This window comes from Phacochoerus africanus, chromosome 16 (assembly GCF_016906955.1).
Source record: "Phacochoerus africanus isolate WHEZ1 chromosome 16, ROS_Pafr_v1, whole genome shotgun sequence".
Taxonomy (NCBI): domain Eukaryota; kingdom Metazoa; phylum Chordata; class Mammalia; order Artiodactyla; family Suidae; genus Phacochoerus; species Phacochoerus africanus.
The window spans coordinates 24,674,945-24,693,723 of NC_062559.1; the positions used below are offsets into that span (position 1 = coordinate 24,674,945).

The window sequence follows — 18,779 nt, forward strand, 5'->3', positions numbered from 1 at the left end:
TCAGCAGTTTAGTCCATCTAGTTATCATGTGTATTGATATAAGTAAACTCATTTCTACCATTTTATTTTGGCATTGCTTTTTGGCCCATGCAGGTCAGGTCTCTGATCCTGTGGTACATTCCTTGGAACATAGCGATAGAGCTTCCTTGGAATCAACATGAGCCCCAAAGGCAGTCCTGGCATTCACATTTGTTCCTGCTTTGGGTTCAGCTTCTAGTTTATTTGTACTTCCCTTCCCTTGGGAGAATTGTGTTTTGGGTTTTTGTTTTTTTGTTTCTTTTTTTTTTTTAACTTTCTTATAAGTACAGCACAGTGTAGCATTTAATAGTATATTTGTTACAGTTTATTTAGTATTTAGGTGTTTTGTAGTGAAGAGAGATTTTTGGAGTATCAAGCTAGTCTTGCTATACTAGGAGTGGAAGTCACATGATAGAAATTAACATTTTGTAAAAAGACATTTGGACATCTCTAAGGACAGCTGCCTGGCACCCTCTGCGTAACTGCTGTGCTTCAGGGGCCACTTGATTAACTTCTGCTCATCAACCACTTCTCAGCTTAACTATCATTCCCAAAGGGAATCCTTGCCTCAAATCCAAACTGTCAGAGCTTTTATACTTTTGCCCTTCTTAAATGTAATGTATGCTTATGCTTATTGTCTGCTTTTTCTTATGCCTTTCCCTATTATAAACTCTGAGGGCCAGAGTTATTTCTTTTGTGCTGATAATGTACCCCCAGGACCTGGCCAGAAATCAGTAAATGTTTGTTGCATAAGTAAATGAATGATACCGGACTGTCCCTTTACAAACTTTGTAGGTGCTGTGCTGGGGCACTTCATAAATAGAGCCTACAGTGAAATGTCCTTGAGCAGATGCAGTGTGTTTTACGGCCTGTAGAAAGACTCCATGAAACCTGAAAGGTGGTGTCATTTTACAGCATCGCAATTAATAAATTAAGGCAATGAAATACCCTTTTTCTGTATAAAATTGAAAATGATCATAACAAACGATAAAGACCCCAGTTGGTCAGGTCAGAGGGAGAGGAATAATTTCATGCCCTGTGGGTCAGAGTCTAAATTGGAAAGTGCTTTCTTCAGAAGCGGTTTTTGCAATATGTGTCAAATGCCTGAAAATACTATCATATTTGTCTTAGCTTAGGCTGTCATGACAAAATGCTGTGCACTGGATGGCTTCAACAGCAGATGGCTTAAATAGTTTTGGACACCATCGGCCTGAGTTCAGGGTGTCAGTGTTGTTGGGTTTTGGGGAGGACCCTCATCCTGGTTTGTAGGTGGCTGCCTCCTCTCTTTGTTCTCAAGAAAAGAGAAAGAGAGATCACAATCTTCCTCTTCTGATAAAGCCACCAATCCTGTTAGATTGGTGCCCCAGCCCTATGACCTCATTCAACTCTAATTATTTCTCAAAAGCCTTGTCTCCAAGTACAGTAATATTGGGTGTTGGGACTTCATCGTATGAGTTTTAGGGAAACACATTTCAGTCCATAGCATCATTTAAGCTAATGATGTGCTTTTTATTTTTTATTTTTAAGGCCACAAGTGCAGCATATGGAAGTTCCTAGGCTAGGGATTGAATTGAAGCTATAGCTGCCAGCCACAGCCTCAGCAACACAGGATCCGAGCCATGTCTGCAGCTTATACCACAGCTCACAGCATTGCCAGATCCTTAACCCACTGAGAAGGAACAGGGTTTGAACCTGAGTCCTTATGCATACTAGCCAGGCTCATGACAACTGAGCCACAATGGGAACATCCCCTAACAATGTATTTTTAGGAATTTATCCCAAGGAAACAATCAGAGGAAGATTAAAAATATGTAAGATTAGTTCTTACAGCAGTATTTATGGTAGGGAAAAAAATGGAAAAAGTCTAAATTTCTACTAATGGAATATCGGAGTAATTATAGTACGTCTGTATAGTGAAATATACTTCCATTAAAAAGCATATATTAGAATATTTAAATGATGTGAGAAAATGTTTATGCTTCATTAAAAGAATCATAATTATAAATCAGAATGCGTAATATATGTAGAGATGTATAGAAAGCAGAATGGTATTTACAAGATGCTATTACCAGTTATTTCTGATCGAGGCATTTAAGAAAATTGCCTTTGTGTTTTTGCAAATTCTCCTCCCAAGCAATGGTGTGTATGTGGCCCTTTAATAATAAAAAAAAAAGTTATCTTAAGTAATATTTAGTATTAGGCAGAGATGGCACTTATACCAGAGAACACTGTCAACCTTAATTCTATTTTAAAATCCTCTTGATATTTTATTTGACTTGAATTCTAGAATTGTGCGCAGCAGTGATTTTAGTTAGGTTCCAGAGGGCAGTTATGACACACCTCGATAGCTGTCCTTGACCTGTCTGTCCATCACTATTTTACCACAAACACTAGGTCACAAGATCACATGTCTTCATAGTATCAGATTCCCGCTTTTTTTTCTTTTTTTTTTGTAGAAAACCTCCCCCCCCAAAAAATATAATGCCGTAGGAAATTCAAATATGGAAATATTTAGGAGGAAGGAAGGTTTAGGAAAAGAGAAAAATTTGATCCTTAAATTTCATTTCCAAGATATTTTCTCATAGAAAATCCATTTCTTCTATTTCAGTGACTGTATGGAGATAGAATTAATTTCTCCCTCTGGATACTTAAATGTTTCAGGGGAAGTAAAAGACACTGATGATGTGTTATATGACCATCCGCATGATACATCATTGTGTTTGAAACGCTAGGCGATGTTATAGTCCAGGTAGGAAAAATGAGAGAGTACTGTTTTCTCCCTCATCTTCCATCGTTTCTTATTCTCGTGCTGTGTCCTCCTCTTTTTTTATTCCGTTCACAAATGGATATTGGTGGGAAGTACACGAAGTGCAAAGTGACTTTTACCTGCTGTGCTGCAGGCAGAATTGACAATTCAGAAATACCACCCTCTAGGTGTCCCTCCCCTTCTCACTCTCTCTGGAGGAGGCTAAGATATCATACATTCCTCATCAGAGAGGGCAGGTGAAAAGAAGCCTATAAGGAACTCAAAAGCACCACGAACTTTGGCATCTGCCCACTTGTTGCTTGCAAAACATCTTTTACCACAAACCACCAAACAGCCGGGACAAGCTAACTTAGCTGAGAAGTTGGGGAGGGAGGGTAAGTGTGGGGTAAAGGAAATCTCTCTCATCGGTTTACCAGACTTTTCCACGCAGTGTTAACACCTGCTGTATGTCTTCCCACAGGCCTCCTCAGCAATATGCCAACTCCTAGAGATCATAAAGCAAAGGGCACATTTCTCTCCAAGTATTTAAGTGCTGTCCCACTGATAAACGTGATTAAGAAAATAACCATAGAACGTTAGCATTTTCTTTGAGTAAGAAGACAAACGCTCCATCAATACTCAGTGGTGCTTTTTAAGTGGAAATTGTGGGGAGTTACCATGAATAAGTAATTCTGGAATGTGCTATTAAATTAAAACAAATGTAAACAGATTTCTTTACTATCAGCTTTCTCAGACTTCATGGTTGCACTGTGAACTTCCAACCAGGTCTCATGATTTGTGTTGTTTAAAAAAAAAGAAACAAAAAAAAACACATGGGCTGTTTCACCCTTTTGGTTGGAGGTCATCACAGAACCATTGCTACTTAAAATATGTTGACCACCAGTAGATAGTCCTTGACTCAAATTCACCCAGATGACATGGGTGATAAACATGCCGGAATTAGTCTGTGTTGGTCTTACAGGCCGTTGATATGCATTACACTGGGGGAAAAAGTAAGGACTGCAGAACGTGGGAACTGGGGATGGCCCAGTCCGGGCGGGCGACCAGGGTAGCCTTTATCTGAACCTTTAAGCAGATCCCTTTGTTGGTATTCTCCCTGGTGTTCACATAGCTGACTCGGCAGTCCAGGGCATTCACTCTTTTCCTCCTCTCAGGTCTTTCTTGAAATAACAGTGTAATCATCCATCCCCTTTGTAGAAACTAATGTATTATTTGAACTACCCCCAAAGCCACCAGAGATCATAGAAAATGGATGGGTGATAGTGTGGATCCCTCTTGTTCTGGAGTTGTCTTTCCAGAACAGGTTTGGGTTTGTTTGTTTTGTTTTGTTTTGTTTTTTTAGAGCTTATGTTCTTGTTACAGAAGAAATGGGTCATCATGACAAGGTGTCAAACGTATAGAAAGGATTCTGTTTGCTTTTAAAACGCTTAACCTGCCAGATGATGAGTAGCACAAATTATACAATCCCTTAGTTTATGGAGAAATTGAGTCAAATTAACTTGTGCAGGCCTTAATAGGTATAGGAACTATGTTTTGGGTGAATCTACCTTTCAGAAAAGGTGGCAGATGTAAGATCAGTCTATTAGAATCAGTGACAGAAAGTTCTGTTGTATGATTCTGGTTTTTTTTAGAATTTTTCAAGTATAACATAGACACAATTGTATGTGCCATTCAGTTGCTTTTTATGTAATACCAGAAGGAAGTTCTATGCCATAGCTAGTTTGACAGTCATCTGTAATTAAAAGAAGTGTATCTACTATTGAACTGTGCTTTATAATTTGTTCCTATCTTAAAATTATTTCAGAGAACACCATTTTTATTAAAATCATGTGACTTCAATAACTACAGGCCTCAGAAAAAAATGAAAATATTCATTCTTGGTATCAGCATATGTTTCCTTCTCATGGGAACTCCTTTAATATTATTAGGCATAGAGTTAAGCCCCAGTTAACATTCAAGTCAAAAAACTGGTCTTTCTGTGTCAGCATTCTAAATGACCATATTTTAACATCATGTTTTTGGCAATGTCAAAGAGGCATGATCATTTTTACTTTTATTAGCTCAGTAAAAGAATTCTGTTCTTGAGACTTAAAGCAGTTCATTTCAATAGTAATTAAAGTGGCAGATGGAGTCCCCATGTGGAGCAGCGGTAATGAACCTGACTAGCATCCGTGAGGACTCGGGTTCTATTCCTGGCCTTACTCAGGGGTTAAGGATCCTGGGCTGCCCTGAGCTGTGGTGTAGGTCGCAGACGCAGCTCAGATCTCCCATTGCTGAAGCTGTGGCGTAGGCCAGCCGCTGCAGCTTCACTTCAACCCCTAGCCTGGGAACCTCCATGTGCTGCAGATACGGCTCTAAAAAGACCAAAACACTAAACAGTGAAATTTTTCTGCTGGGTATAAATACATGCTAACTTTTGTTAGAGATCTTTTTACCCAGAATTCTTAATAATTCCTGCTCCTGTTTGCTTTTCAAAACTTTTCCTGTTTTACCTACAGCTATATAATAAAAACATTCCAAATACCTATAAGTAACAAAAATGATAATATCGGTGGTATTACTAATTCATAAATTCTTATGTAAGAATGATATTTTGTAGTTTATATAGCATTCATTCATTTCTTAGCATTTATGTATTGAACATTAACTATATGCTAGCTACCATCCCAAGCACGAGGAGTATAGCACAAGGGAGCTAATAAATGAATATATCACATGTTGGATGACAGCAATGTATACAATGGCAAGCAATAAGGAGGCCTGTGGAAATGTACACTCTTACATCGCTGGTTAGAGATAACCTTGCTCACCCTGAGTCATGTCGGATAGAGCTGAGAGGGAAGGGAGTGAGCAAGCCGTGCGTGTGCCTAGGGAAAGGCTTCTGGGCAGTGGAAGCTACACATGCAAAGGCCTGAAGCAGCACATGGGAGGACTAGCTAGGAGGCCCGCAAGCCTGGAGTGGAGGGCCTTGCCCCGGAGTGAGGGCGTGGAGGAGATCGGCATGGCCTTGGGCTTTTACCGTGAGTGTTCCTGCTACAGGCACATGACTCATGCTTTTAAATGCCCACAGTAGTGTGTAGCCACTGCTCCGACAAAAGACGGGGAGAGAGAGACCAAGTTGGTTACAGCCATGCGTGGGGGAGAGCTGATAATGACCGGAATCAGGAGAGAACAGAGGTAGCCAGGGGGGGTCAACTTCTGGACATGTTTGAAATATACAGCTGCCAAATTAACTTATAAACTGAACTTATAAAACTTTTATTTTTTATGGCTGCATGCACAGCATATGGAAGTTCCTCCACCAGGGATTGAATCCAAGCCACAGCTGCAAACTCTGCTGCAGCAACACTAGACCCTTTAACCCCCTGCACCAGGCCAGGGATCGAACCCACACCTCCACAGAGACCCAAGCGCCTGCAGTCATCTTAACCCATTGCACCACAGAGGGAACTCCCAGCTGTCCTATTTTAAATCTTTGTTCCCCTGAGTCTACTAGGTACTTGTTCATATACTATAACTGGTTTAACTTCTCTCTCAAGGTCTCTGCAAGTACCTATGTTGTAATGTATGAAAGAACACATTTTAGAGTTTCCTTTGTTAAGATTTTTTTTTAAGGAAATCACTGATTCAGTGGTAGGTATTTTAAACTGTATTGATACTTAAACTCTCTGCTGTATACACAATACAGAAAATGTCTGATATAAATAAATGCATTTAAAATAGTTCCACCATTATAGCTTCTCATTTATAGCTTCATTTTCTAAATAGAGTTTTTAAATTGCTGTTTATTTTTGTTAAAACATAGATGAAAGACAATAAGGCATGGGCAGTAAGAGCCCTGGATTTGGAACACAGGAGACCTAGCTTCAAGGCCAGGCTCCTATTCCTACAAGCTGGGTGACCTTGGTGAAGTCACCTCACCTCCCTGAGCCTCAACAACCTCCCTTCTTGGGGACTAGAGAAAAGACTGCTGTGAGCACCTTATGTTGTTATACATATAAAACAGCACAGTATCTGGCACATTTAAAATTTTTGTCATTGATAATTGTTGTTTGCTTTCTTTTTTTGTCTTTTTTTTTTTTTTTTTTTTTGTCTTTTTACCATTTCTAGGGCTGCTCCCGTGGCACATGGAGGTTCCCAGGCTAGGGGTCAAATCGGAGCTGTAGTCGCCAGCCTACGCCAGAGCCACAGCAACACGGGATCCAAGCCGCGTCTGCGACCCACACCACAGCTCATGGCAACACCGGATCCTTAACCCACTGAGTAAGGCCAAGGATCGAACCCACAACCTCATGGTTCCTAGTCAGATTCGTTAACCACTGAGCCACGACGGGAACTCCTGTTATGTTTGCTTTCATAATGACTGTGACAGGAAGATATTAACAACACAGGAAGTATTTGTATTCCCTGGGAAGGATAATTTTAGAAGGACTGTGCCTTTTAGGCTTGGCTGAAGTAAAGTTGCTATTTACTTCCAATCATTTAGATAGAGAAGGCCACTTCATAGACCTAATATATAGAGCACAGTCTAGTGTACACATTAAAATAAGGACATGTGACTAAGGGTAGGTCCAAACTATAAAATGTGTTTAACGTGTCAGATGTGTCCCTCATTTAACAATAAGCTCAGTAAAGTGATGGCCCTTCACCGTATATAACCATCTGTATCTTAGTGAAGGCGACACACGTGCCATTCCCCTGACTGACTTTTCTCTTCATCCACTGAACCCCTGGCTTCGTTCCCTCAGGTGGGCAACGTGCCCCAGTGAAGTTTAATATGACAGGACGACATACTCTATCACTGTGGGTGACAGTCTCCTTTGACAGTTGAAACAAATAGTAAAATCCGCTCAAATTTAACCACATGCATCCATCAGAGAGCAAGGCAAAAGGACTGGGTCAGTCGTCGGAACAATAAAGACGAGTTCTTTGCTCTTTTTCATCAGGTTTGTATGGGAGTGTTTAGTGAAATAACCACCTACAACCTTGTGCTGTGGGGTTTTATGTAATAACAATATGTTATTTTATGTAATAACAATATGTAGTTAGAGTTTTTGTCTGAATGCCCACAGTTTCCCACGCTAATACGATATAGAACTCTCCAACTTTTGTGATCACTGGCAACAGTTATTCTTAGGTTACTGTCTGGGTTTTGTGCTATTATTTGCTGGGTAGGAATTGACTTTGAAGTAATATGTGAAAAAAATCCACCATCAAGTTATTACAAAACATTAGGGTTAGCTTATGACTTAAAATCTTTCTTTTTCCTTCCTAAAAGATAATATTTGAAAGACCAATATTTTGCCATTCGTTTTTCTTTAACATTCCAACAGCATTTTGGTGGATTAGAGTGAAGTATAAAAGTATAATAATATTTTCAAAGCATAAATTCAAGCACCATGCCATTTTCTAAAATAATATTCTATATTAGAAAAAAATTATCAGATTTCACTGATGCTTTTTATGGGAAAAAAAAAGATTCTTTGTCATGAATAAAAGGTCTTTATGACAGTATGATTCAGGTATAACTTTAAAATTTGTTGCCTTTATTCTAATTGTGTAGTTTATAAGCATCAAAAATACACACACACACTTTATAGATGTCTAAAAAACAGAACAGCAAATAAAAATCTTATTGGGAAATGTAAATATCCATTTTTCATAATCCTCAATTCTACCTGTTTTATACATAAACATTGAAAATTAGTAGGTTCAAATGTCTTTGGAAACTGGAATATAATTTTTAGAAAAATAAAAGGGAAGAAATGATTAGTATTAAGAAATGCAAAAGATTCATTTTGTTGAAATATATATTTAAAGTGAATATGAGATTAATATATCTTTTCTTCTGTTTTAACAGACAGTTAAAATTCCTATACTCAAAAATTTAGATGATTGCTATACTACCAGATACTTAAATTGATACAGAATAAATTCTGAATCCCTGCTATTAGATTTTATATTTTCAATCCTAGTCTTACTAAAAGAAGGTTTCTGTTCAGTCTTTGTTGCTACTTTTAAAAATCCTGCTGAAAATTTGCCTTTGTTTATAGGCATATTTGGTTAGGCGCAAAAGTCTTGAAACATAGTTGGCCTTTCTTTTCTATATGTTTTATTCATATTTTTATATTTGATTTATATGTAAATAAAAAATAGAACAGTAAAGCACTCCATGAATCCAAAATTTCTGTTCCTTATAACATCTAAAACGAAATCTCAAGAAGTTCTTGCTGTGGCACAGTGGGTTAAGAATCTGACTCCAGAGCTCCAGTCGCTGCAGAGGTGCAGGCTCAATGCCTGGGCCGGCACAGTGGGGTAAAGGATTCAGCATTGCCACAGCTGTGGCTCACAATCAGCCAGGAACTTTCAAATGCCATGGGTATGGACAGAAATTTTAAATTAAAAAAAAATTAAATCTCGAATTTCACATTAGCTTAATTTTTATTCGGAAGCGAAGCAGTTCTGACATTTAGCTTGTGTTCAGTCTATTTTTTATGTATATATATTTCCATTCAGGGTACTTAATTGGTCAGGTGTTTGGTATCACTATATAAAACTCTCTTCACTGCTCTTCTCAAGGACTAGTCATTGTTTTCTGTAGATCTGAAAAATATTTATTGTAATCCTTTACCTTGAAGGCTGTCTAAAGAGAATAATTCTGTTCCATTCATCCCAGGCCAAAATATGAAGCAAATGGCTACAAATATCTCCAATAAATTTCCACTGTGGACACAAGTAATGTGTACATTGTGGTCTGATACACATTTGTCTTAATTATTTGGATTTTTCAGGGAAATAGAAAGATACAAAATACATAACAGTCAATGTTCTGTCACTACTAATTACTGGTTGTCTCTCTTTTTTTTTTTTTTTTTTTCAGGCCTGATGGGATTGGAACCGTCTCAATGGAAGAAAAAGAGAGGTTTGAGGAGATAAAGGAAAGACTCTCTTCCCTGTTAGAGAATCAGATAAGCCATTTCAGGTATATCCTCCATAAATTTAAGTATTTGCCTTCTTAATTCACTCAACCCTCTAACCCCCGACGAATATTTACTCTGTCTTTCTGCTACTGCTCAGGAATGATCAGTAGCTTCTCTTCCCGGGCCTTGAGGTCTGGCCCACGTCGCTCAGTCCACGGTCTGCTTTCAGCCTGCCCTCCTTTCCCGCTACCCGTTAGGTAGACCCCATCCTCTTCAGCGTCCATTCCACTGAACCTCTGCCTGTCTCATCCTTGTACAGCCTCTTCCCCCGGCCCTGGGGACTGCTCCTCCCCCTGCATCAAGTCCCACCTTCACAGTGGAGCCTTTCTCAGTCACTGCAGCAGAAAGTGGAAAAGCTGAAGTCTTTGAGTCTTCATCAGCTATACTGTTCCCTATTCACTGACCACAAAGTAATGACATAAACTCCCCAAGTCCTTAATTATGCTTTCATTTACACGCTATGAGAACAAGGACCACACTGCATCTAGCACTGGTTTCTTGCTCAAAAATAGTATTGATACTAAGAATCCTTTGCAGGGTAAAGGATAAATATCTTGATAATATCCTTTCTCCCTGATTATAGTTTAATAAACTCTAATAGTTAGAAATCTGCCTTTTTCTTTCACTCTCATCATTAGATCCTGTGACATGTTGCCATGTAAATGTATTATATCGTACCGCATGTCTGTCATGTTGCAGGTACGTGATTTGGAATCATTTCTCATGAACTTAGTGAAAAAAAAAAAAATTTAGTTCCTCTTCCCCCTTAAGAGTTTGAAGTCACTGTTATTTAACCATGTGAACAGTGTATGGCTGCGCTGGGCCTCAGTTTCCTTGTTTGCAATATGAAATGTTTAGGCTCTGATTTTTAAAATGATACTGAGGGGAGAACTTCTCCTAGGATGTGTTATTCATCTGTTTCCCTTCATTAGTGATCTCAGCCAGGGCTGGTCCCACCACCTTAAGGTAAGTGTCCTGGTAACTGTGCGTGGAGGCAGTCGTCTGGTGCTGGGTTTAGAGATGATGTGTGGGACTGCCTCACACTAGAGAATTACTCTGCTCCAAAGGCCAATACATTCACCATAGGAAACACTGCTTTCAAGAGCATAACAGAATTCAACTTAGAGTTAAGATTTTTGTTTTGTTTTTTGTTTCTTCAGTTTATAAATAAAACAGAGACACAAAGATGGCTCTTGCATTTGCAGGGGATGTCTCTGCATTTGCTGTTAGGAATATTGTCTTTTAGGTTGTGTTAGAGACCTTGAAATTTATTGTGTATGTCATTTAATGAAAATCAGTACACAGTTTTCCTGTTTCTGATGTGGTGGAGACATCAATTCAGCTGAGCATCTGCATCAGTAGCCCTCCAAGTGTCCATGGTTATTTGTAGCAGTGCTTTCATCTGCAGGAAACAAAATCCTACCTCAAACTGGCTTAAACAAATAAATGCCTATGTTCACTTACATGCAGGCCCCAGGTAGGGTGACCTTCAGGACAGGCTGAACTTAGTAGCCAGAGCTCCATTTCCTTGTGATTCTCACAGGGCTTCCCTCCTTCTTGGGATGACGTTTTCCCCAGATTGGTAGCAAGACCACAAAATTCCCTGGCCTCACATCCCTACATGCCAGAGTTGGAAGGTAGTGGCAGCTATCTCTTCTGCGATTCTCCCTTAAGATGAAAAGTTTCCTTAGGAGATTCCCGCCTGTATCTTTTGCCCGAAATATGTTGTAGGCCCAGCCCTGAACCAAACCCAAGGGCCAGAGGAAGCCCATACACTAGATCCTCAGTCACTGACAAGCAGTGGGACCACCCTGGCAGAGCCAGCCACAGCGGGAGGCCTGGCCCCCACAGTGCTCACAAGGAGACAGTAGGATGCAAGGAATGACAGTTGTCTGCATCATCTATTTAGTCTCCTCCGTCTTAGTTTTGTTTCTCTATTTCTCTTAATAATTGGTCAACATGTACTCTAGAATTCTTTTTCTCTAGAGTCAGTTTTTTACCTCTTTGTACTGAAGATAAGAACTAAAATAGGAGTTCCCATTGTGGCTCAATGGTTAACAAACCCGACTAGCATGTATGAGGACTCAGATTCAATCCCTGCCTCGCTCAGCGGGTTAAGGATCCGGTGTTGCTGTGAGCTGTGGTGTAGGTCACAGACGTGGCTCCGATCTGGCATTGCTGTGGCTGTGGTGTAGGCCAGCGGCTACAGCTCTGATTTGACTCCTAGCCTGGGAACCTCCATATGCCGCTCATGCGGCCCTAAAAGACAAAAAAAAAAAAAAAAACCTAAAATAAACTGGTCTAGGCACTTAGGGCCGACTTTTATATTCCCTTTGGATGTTTGTAGAGTTTGTATTAATTTTACCACTTTTGTTTTTGCGAAATCCATGGGACAACTGGGTAAAAGGAAATAGGATTAAAATAAAACAGGAAACTAGGAATCCATTTAGGGAAATTTAGAAAAAAGTTTAAATTGTTCGTGAAGATTTTCCTAAGGATTCTACCAAATGATCTTCCTTTAGCCACTTACATTAAACTGCTTATGTTAAAATTTAGAAAGAACATAAATTTCTCATCAACACACACCGAAGAAGTAACCAGAATATTAATAACACTTATACATAAAGGTTTTTATTCAGACACAAAACACATAAAATAATGGGGCAAACTAAATTAAACATAAATGAGGAACTTCTGGTTAAAGACAGCAGTTTGAATGCATGTCTGGCTCAGCTTCCTCACAGAATGTAAAAGAACAGTATTTTTCAAAAGACATAAATCCATAAGGACAACAAGAATAAGAGAGGGAAAAATGGAAAAAAATGAATTAAAAGCCTGAAAGTCAGAAGGATAGATGGTACCTGATTTAGCCACCCATGAAAAACTAGATCGTAATCTGGCAGTAGGGAAAAGAGACACGATCTGATTTATGTCATACACTCAGCAAAACGCTTAGGGACAGCCAGTTTTAAGCCCTTCTGAAAATTAAGAGTAAAGGATGATTTGTTATAAATCTGCTTAAGACACACTCGGATCCCAAAATCTCTCTTCCAACTCAGCAGCCGGGCCGCTGCCCCCACCCCCGACCCCATTCCGTGGCAGAGCACTGCAGGTTTATTCCCCGGAGAGAGTAAAATTCTGGACAGAGGTGGAAGAAGGGAGGAAACATCGGGCACAGTTGGAGTTAAGGATTATAGACACACGGGCATTAAATAAATGTTCATTCTGAAATCCGGTGTTGCTGTGAGCGGTGGTGTAGGTCACAGACGTGGCTCCGATCTGGCATTGCTGTGGCTGTGGTGTAGGCCAGCGGCTACAGCTCTGATTTGACTCCTAGCCTGGGAACCTCCATATGCCGCTCATGCGGCCCTAAAAGACAAAAAAAAAAAAGTCACAGCCTTCTCCCTCCAACCCACACCCTTGACACCCAAAATGCTGGTGGGCAGGCGTACAGGCAGCCTTAGACCTCCCATGCGTGTGACAGGTGTCTTCCCATGGGACTCTTGACTAGCCCCAGAGAAAAGACCTAAAGCTGTGGGTAGTTAAGAGTCCCACTGAGAGAGCTCAGTTCAGTTCCCCTTCAGCAAAGACCATAGTCTCCATGTACCGCTGAAGTGCACACGGCCTCTGCTCAGTTTTTTAATTGCAAAAACGACCAGACGGCCAAGGAAAGATCATCAGATATTTAAGGAACGTCTTTACTGTGGGAGACAAAGCCCAAACAAATAATATAAAGGCAACTTGGATTACATGGGAAGAGGGAAATGGTGGAAGGGGTGGTGGGAATCTATTACTGATATCCTTGGAGAGATTTGAGAAGATGGAGCATCTGTTAAAAAATAAGATGTTAAAAAAAAAAAACTTTAGGGAATAAGAGCTCTTAGAAATTGATGCAAATGACACATAAATATATGCATACTATTGAAAGAGTTCGGTTAATGAAATCTTCCAGAATCGGGGGGAGGGGGGAAATGGAAAGAAAATAGGAGTACAGTGGGTCCTTCTTACCGTTAGATTTCACATCCCTGGCCAGATCGATTTGGATTGGTTGAATCTGCAGACAGATGTACAGGGCCAACATCATTTTTGATAAGGACCTTGAGTATCCGCAGATACACTGTTGATGGGGATGTGTGTGTGTATAATTGAATCGCTTTATTGTGCAGCCGAAATGAAAACAACATTGTTAATCAACTACCATAAAACTTAAATGATTTCCCTCTAAAAACAACCAACCCTACTAAAAAATGGGCGAAAATCTAAACAGACATTTCTCCAAAGAAGATATCCAGATGGCCAGAAAGCACATGAAGAGGTGTTTAACATCGCTAATATTTAGAGAAATGCAAATAAAAACTACGGTGAGCTATCACCTCACACCAGTCAGAACTCCTGTCATCAAAAAGTTTACAAACAGTAAATGCTGGAGAGGGTGTGAAGAAAAGCGAAACTTCTTACGTGTTAGTGGGAATGTAAGTTGGTACAACCCCTATAAACAGTATGGGGAGTCCTCAGAAAACTAAAAATAGAACTACCATATGATCCAGTGACCCCACTCCTGGCCATATACCCAGACAAAGCTATAATTCAAAAAGATACATGTACCCCAATGGTCATAGCAGCACCATTTACAACAGCCAAGACAGGGAAGCAACCTCTATGTCCATCCACAGAGGAATGGATAAAGAAGATCCAGTATCTACATACAATGGAATATTAGCCATAAAAAAGAATGAAATAATGCCATTTGAAGCAATATAGGTGGACCTGAAGATTATCATACTAAGCGAAGTAAGTCAGAGAAAGACAAGTATTATATGATATCACATATATAGGATCTAAAAAAAATGCAAATGAACTTATTTACAAAACAAATGGACTCACAGATTTTAAAAACAAACTTACCAAAAGGGAAACATTAGGAGGAGGGGTAAATTAGGAGGTGGTTATTAGCATACACACACCACTGTATATAAAACAGATAACCAACAAGGACCTACTATATGGCTTAGGGAAATCCGCTCGATATTCTATACAGACCTATACAGGAAACATATCTGAAAAGGAATGAATATGTATAACTAAATCACTTTGCCATACACCTGAAACTAACAGATTGTAAAGCAGCTATACTCCAATTTAAAAAAAAGATTTCATAGCATAAAATGTAAATAACTGGTGAGTCTCAGTGAAGGCACGGAGGAGTTCTCTGTACTGTTATTTGCAGTATTTGTGCATGTGTGAAATTACATCAATATGAATAGTTTAGAAAATGTGCTAGTTGTCTCCTGGAAAAAAAAAATAGTTTGCAGTTTTAAAGAACGTAAACACCTAACGTATAACTCAGCTATTCCACTCTTAGGTATTTCCCCAAGAGAAACGAAAGCATCTGTCCACACAGACACTTTAGTGTGAATATTCATACCAGCATTGTTCGTAATAGCCAAAATATGACAAGTCTGATGACTATCAACAAGGAACGGGTGAAAAATGTCTGGGAGTACTTCTGAGCAATGAAAAGGAGTGAACCGTTGATACACTGCAGTAGCATGCATGACTATCAGAACAACTATGCTGAGAGAGAGAAATCAGACCCCAAAGAGTTCATACTGCTCGATTTCTTTTACATATTATAGTATATGCAAACTAATCTTAATGACGGAAAGTAAATGGGGACTGGGCTCCAGAAGTGGGGAGGAAACATTTGGGGGTCATGAATATGCATATAATACATTGATTATAGAGATGGTTTCACAAGTGTATACGTATGTCAAAACTTAGCAAATTGTGTCCTTTAAATATGTTCAGTTCACTATATGTCTCACCTCTAAATCTATTTAAAAAAAAAAAAAAGGCTAAGTACTTCTCTTCCGTTGTAGGAAGTTAGTGTGATATCTAGAACTGGAAAATCAAGAATTTGAAATATTATCATATAGGTTAGAGAGAGACATTTAGGTTCTAAAAGTCACAAAAAATTTTCTAGAGAACTTACATGAGACATGGGATGGAATTGACATGAAGGACTTAATGTTTTTCATAAAAATCCCCTTAGAAGTTCCCTCCTAGACTATGTGCACATATAACTTGGATTACAAAAAAATACCATATTTAAAGTCTTAATTTAAAATTTAAACAGTTTAATCATTGGATAGCTCTATTCAGGCTCATTTATCTCTGTAATTAATTTACTAAAATGAAAATCAGGGTGACTTTAATTTATTCAGATTCGGTATTAAACTTGGTTGAATTTCGTCTGATAATTGAGTGTTTTCCACTTCGTTCAGCTATCAAATTGGTAAAAACCCAAAATATTTATCCCGAAAGGCAGAACAAAAATGGTCCCCTTCTTTGAAAACTTGTTTTGTGAAGATTAATTAAGCTTCTGTGTAGTTATTTTCTGTACTTTATTGATTAAGGATTACTTTTACTCTGTAAATGTGCTGAATTATTTACACATCATGGGCAGCTAATGCTAATTCAGAACATACCCAGTGGGACCTCAGAGCCCTGAAATGCTAAATGTAATCTGGGGATCAGTAACATTCCATTCATAAAATGTGTCACCCACAGGTTAATGGAAATAAACAATAGGAAAGACAATTGGTGGATTATGTAAATACCCTGAAAAGATTTAAGCAGGAGGAGGGGACTACAAGGACCCAATTTGTGTTTTATTTAAATGTGGATTAAGGTTTATGGTATACAAAATGATTAAAGCGACTTTACAAATTTGCTAATGCTCTGAAAAGCACCCCTGCACGGGAAAAACTCTCATCAGGATAAATCGGCCGTGGCATTTTATGCATTGGGGAGGGTAGGAGGATGCATGGAGGCCCGATTAAGTGAAGGAAATTTTTAATAGTAAAGGAAATGGTAAACCGTATTCCGAGGAAAAATGTGAGTGGCTAGATTCCTATGCCACTTGCATTTATGCGACGTGAATGAAAGTTTCCTCAGACTAAAACCCAGTCCAAATATAAATTTAACTTCTTTGTGAGGAATCAATCTTTCTTTTTAAAATTTGGCCCGGTAAAACAAACTTGAGCTTAAAACATACGTATTTTTGAGCTAAACCTCTTAAAGTTACAGTGTGAAAACAAAAATAATTGTCTTGTTAATTATGTCTTAGAATATATATGTCTTCTAAGTCCTCGGATGGTGGTAAAAGACACGGAAATAAGTAACCTTTTCAGGTTATTCATTTGAAGATGTCGAAGTCAGAGCCAGATGGCAGTCCCCAACAGCCCAGCTGCCTGTAGCACTTGATCTTGAGGTGGGCTGGGGGTGGAGTGAGCAGGGAGGCGCTCCAGCAGGTCGAAGGAGCCCTGGCATTCTGTTCTCTCCCGGCGAAAGGGGACCTGAAGAGGGACCCCCTTGTAAAGAGCAGGAAGCTTGTCACCACCACGTAGAGCCCACTTCCCCTGCCAGCCCTGACGCTGATTTCAGAATACCCATATAACCTGCCCTCCACTTGTTGATGTGCATTAGCAAAACCTGGGACCAGAAGTGTTTGGGCTGAATGACTGCCCGCGAAAGAGCTGCGGAAGGTTTGGGTGGGGAGGAGGCGAGGGGAGGAGCCAAGCCGAAAGGGTCTGCGGTGGAGATTTCCATCTTCCGTCGGGCAGAAATACAGGAGGAAATGGGCAAAGTCATTTCACTTTATCACAGAGCCCGAATAACAACACCTTAAACAGGAAAGTATTCGGAAATGCAAGTTCAGTTTCTCTTCACTTATAAGACCCTGGAGATCCCTGTTGATTACTGTATTTTTGGACACATATCATCGAAACTTTAGAACCTTTTTCATCACACTGTACACCTTTACTGCTTGAGACATTTAAATCATGGGACTAGGTACATGTCAGCAGCTAAAATTTCCCCAGGTGGGTTGATGCCCTTTTAACCACTTTTTACTGTTCTCCAATAATGCCAAGTAATAGAAGAGGGAATTGCCTAGCAGTCTTGGATATTAAATGTTTAACTTTTTTTTTTTTTTAAAGATACTGTTTTCCCTTTGGACGCCCCGAAGGTGCGCTGAAAGCTACACTTTCACTACTTGAAAGGGTATGTTTGCACATTACTTTGTAAGTACTGTTTGTGTTCTTGTTGGCTGTGTGTTTTAGTTATTGAACTAGGCAGGCGGTCCCATTCCTCCACGAGGGCCGTGTCTTCTGGGTCTGTTGCATTTCATCAATTTCTCATCTTTTCTGGCTACATTCAAATTCTTCTGTAGCCTGCGTTTCCTCCCAAAAGCCTTTCTGAAGTCTACCACTGCCATCCTGTGCCGAGTTTATAGCATCTTTTTGGAAGTCTCCATTTTTCCCACCTCTTTTCCCCGCATGAAATAGTCATTATTTCAGTTATGTCTGATCACTGGTTTTGCGGACTGTACAGTTGTCTTCTGTTACCCCCCTGACTTATCTGTACTTCTGTCTGTCATAGTCCTCATCCCCATATGAGTTTAACATTTAAGTCACAAACCTATCATTTCTTTTATCCTAAATTTATCTCAGAATTTATTTCAGTTCACTTTGCATGTTACTTTGAATGAATTCATGACGTAACAGAAACTGATGATTGTGGAAGTCATGAAATTATAGAAATGTACAAGAAGTCAATAGCAAATGAAGTTTTATATCCATGCTGAAAGTCATTAATTAATGACAGTGTATTCTCCACTGCTGTTTTTGTGGCACATGAGGTGTGAAAAGGAAGTATCATTTCATCTGTCTATAAAACTATTCACTTTCTAGGTGGGCACCAACAGTTCAGTAATGTGGACGAGTCCTATTTCTTAACAGCATTAAAAAGAATGTCAGAGTTCCCATAGTGGCTCAATGGTAATGAACCCGACTAGTATCCGTGAGGATACAGGTTCAATCCCTGGCCCCGCTCAGTGGGTTAAGATGGTGTTGCTGTGAGCTGTGGTATAGATCATAGATGCGGCTCGGATCCCACGTTGCTGTGGCATAGGCATAGGCATGCAGCTGCAGCTCCAATTCGACCCCATAGCC

The 18,779-nt window shown here is 39.5% G+C and overlaps 1 protein-coding gene across 4 annotated transcripts in view; it reads left to right on the forward strand.

Moving 5' to 3' along the window:
* The window catches only part of CADPS2 (calcium dependent secretion activator 2), a 492,759-nt gene that overhangs the window by 353,308 nt on the left and 120,672 nt on the right, over positions 1-18,779 (forward strand). For all 4 annotated transcript variants that reach the window (XM_047763023.1, XM_047763025.1, XM_047763026.1 and 1 more), the window contains exons 14-15: positions 9,666-9,767; positions 17,766-17,829. In XM_047763023.1, coding sequence (XP_047618979.1) covers positions 9,666-9,767; positions 17,766-17,829 — 166 coding nt within the window. The remainder of the gene's footprint in view (positions 1-9,665; positions 9,768-17,765; positions 17,830-18,779) is intronic.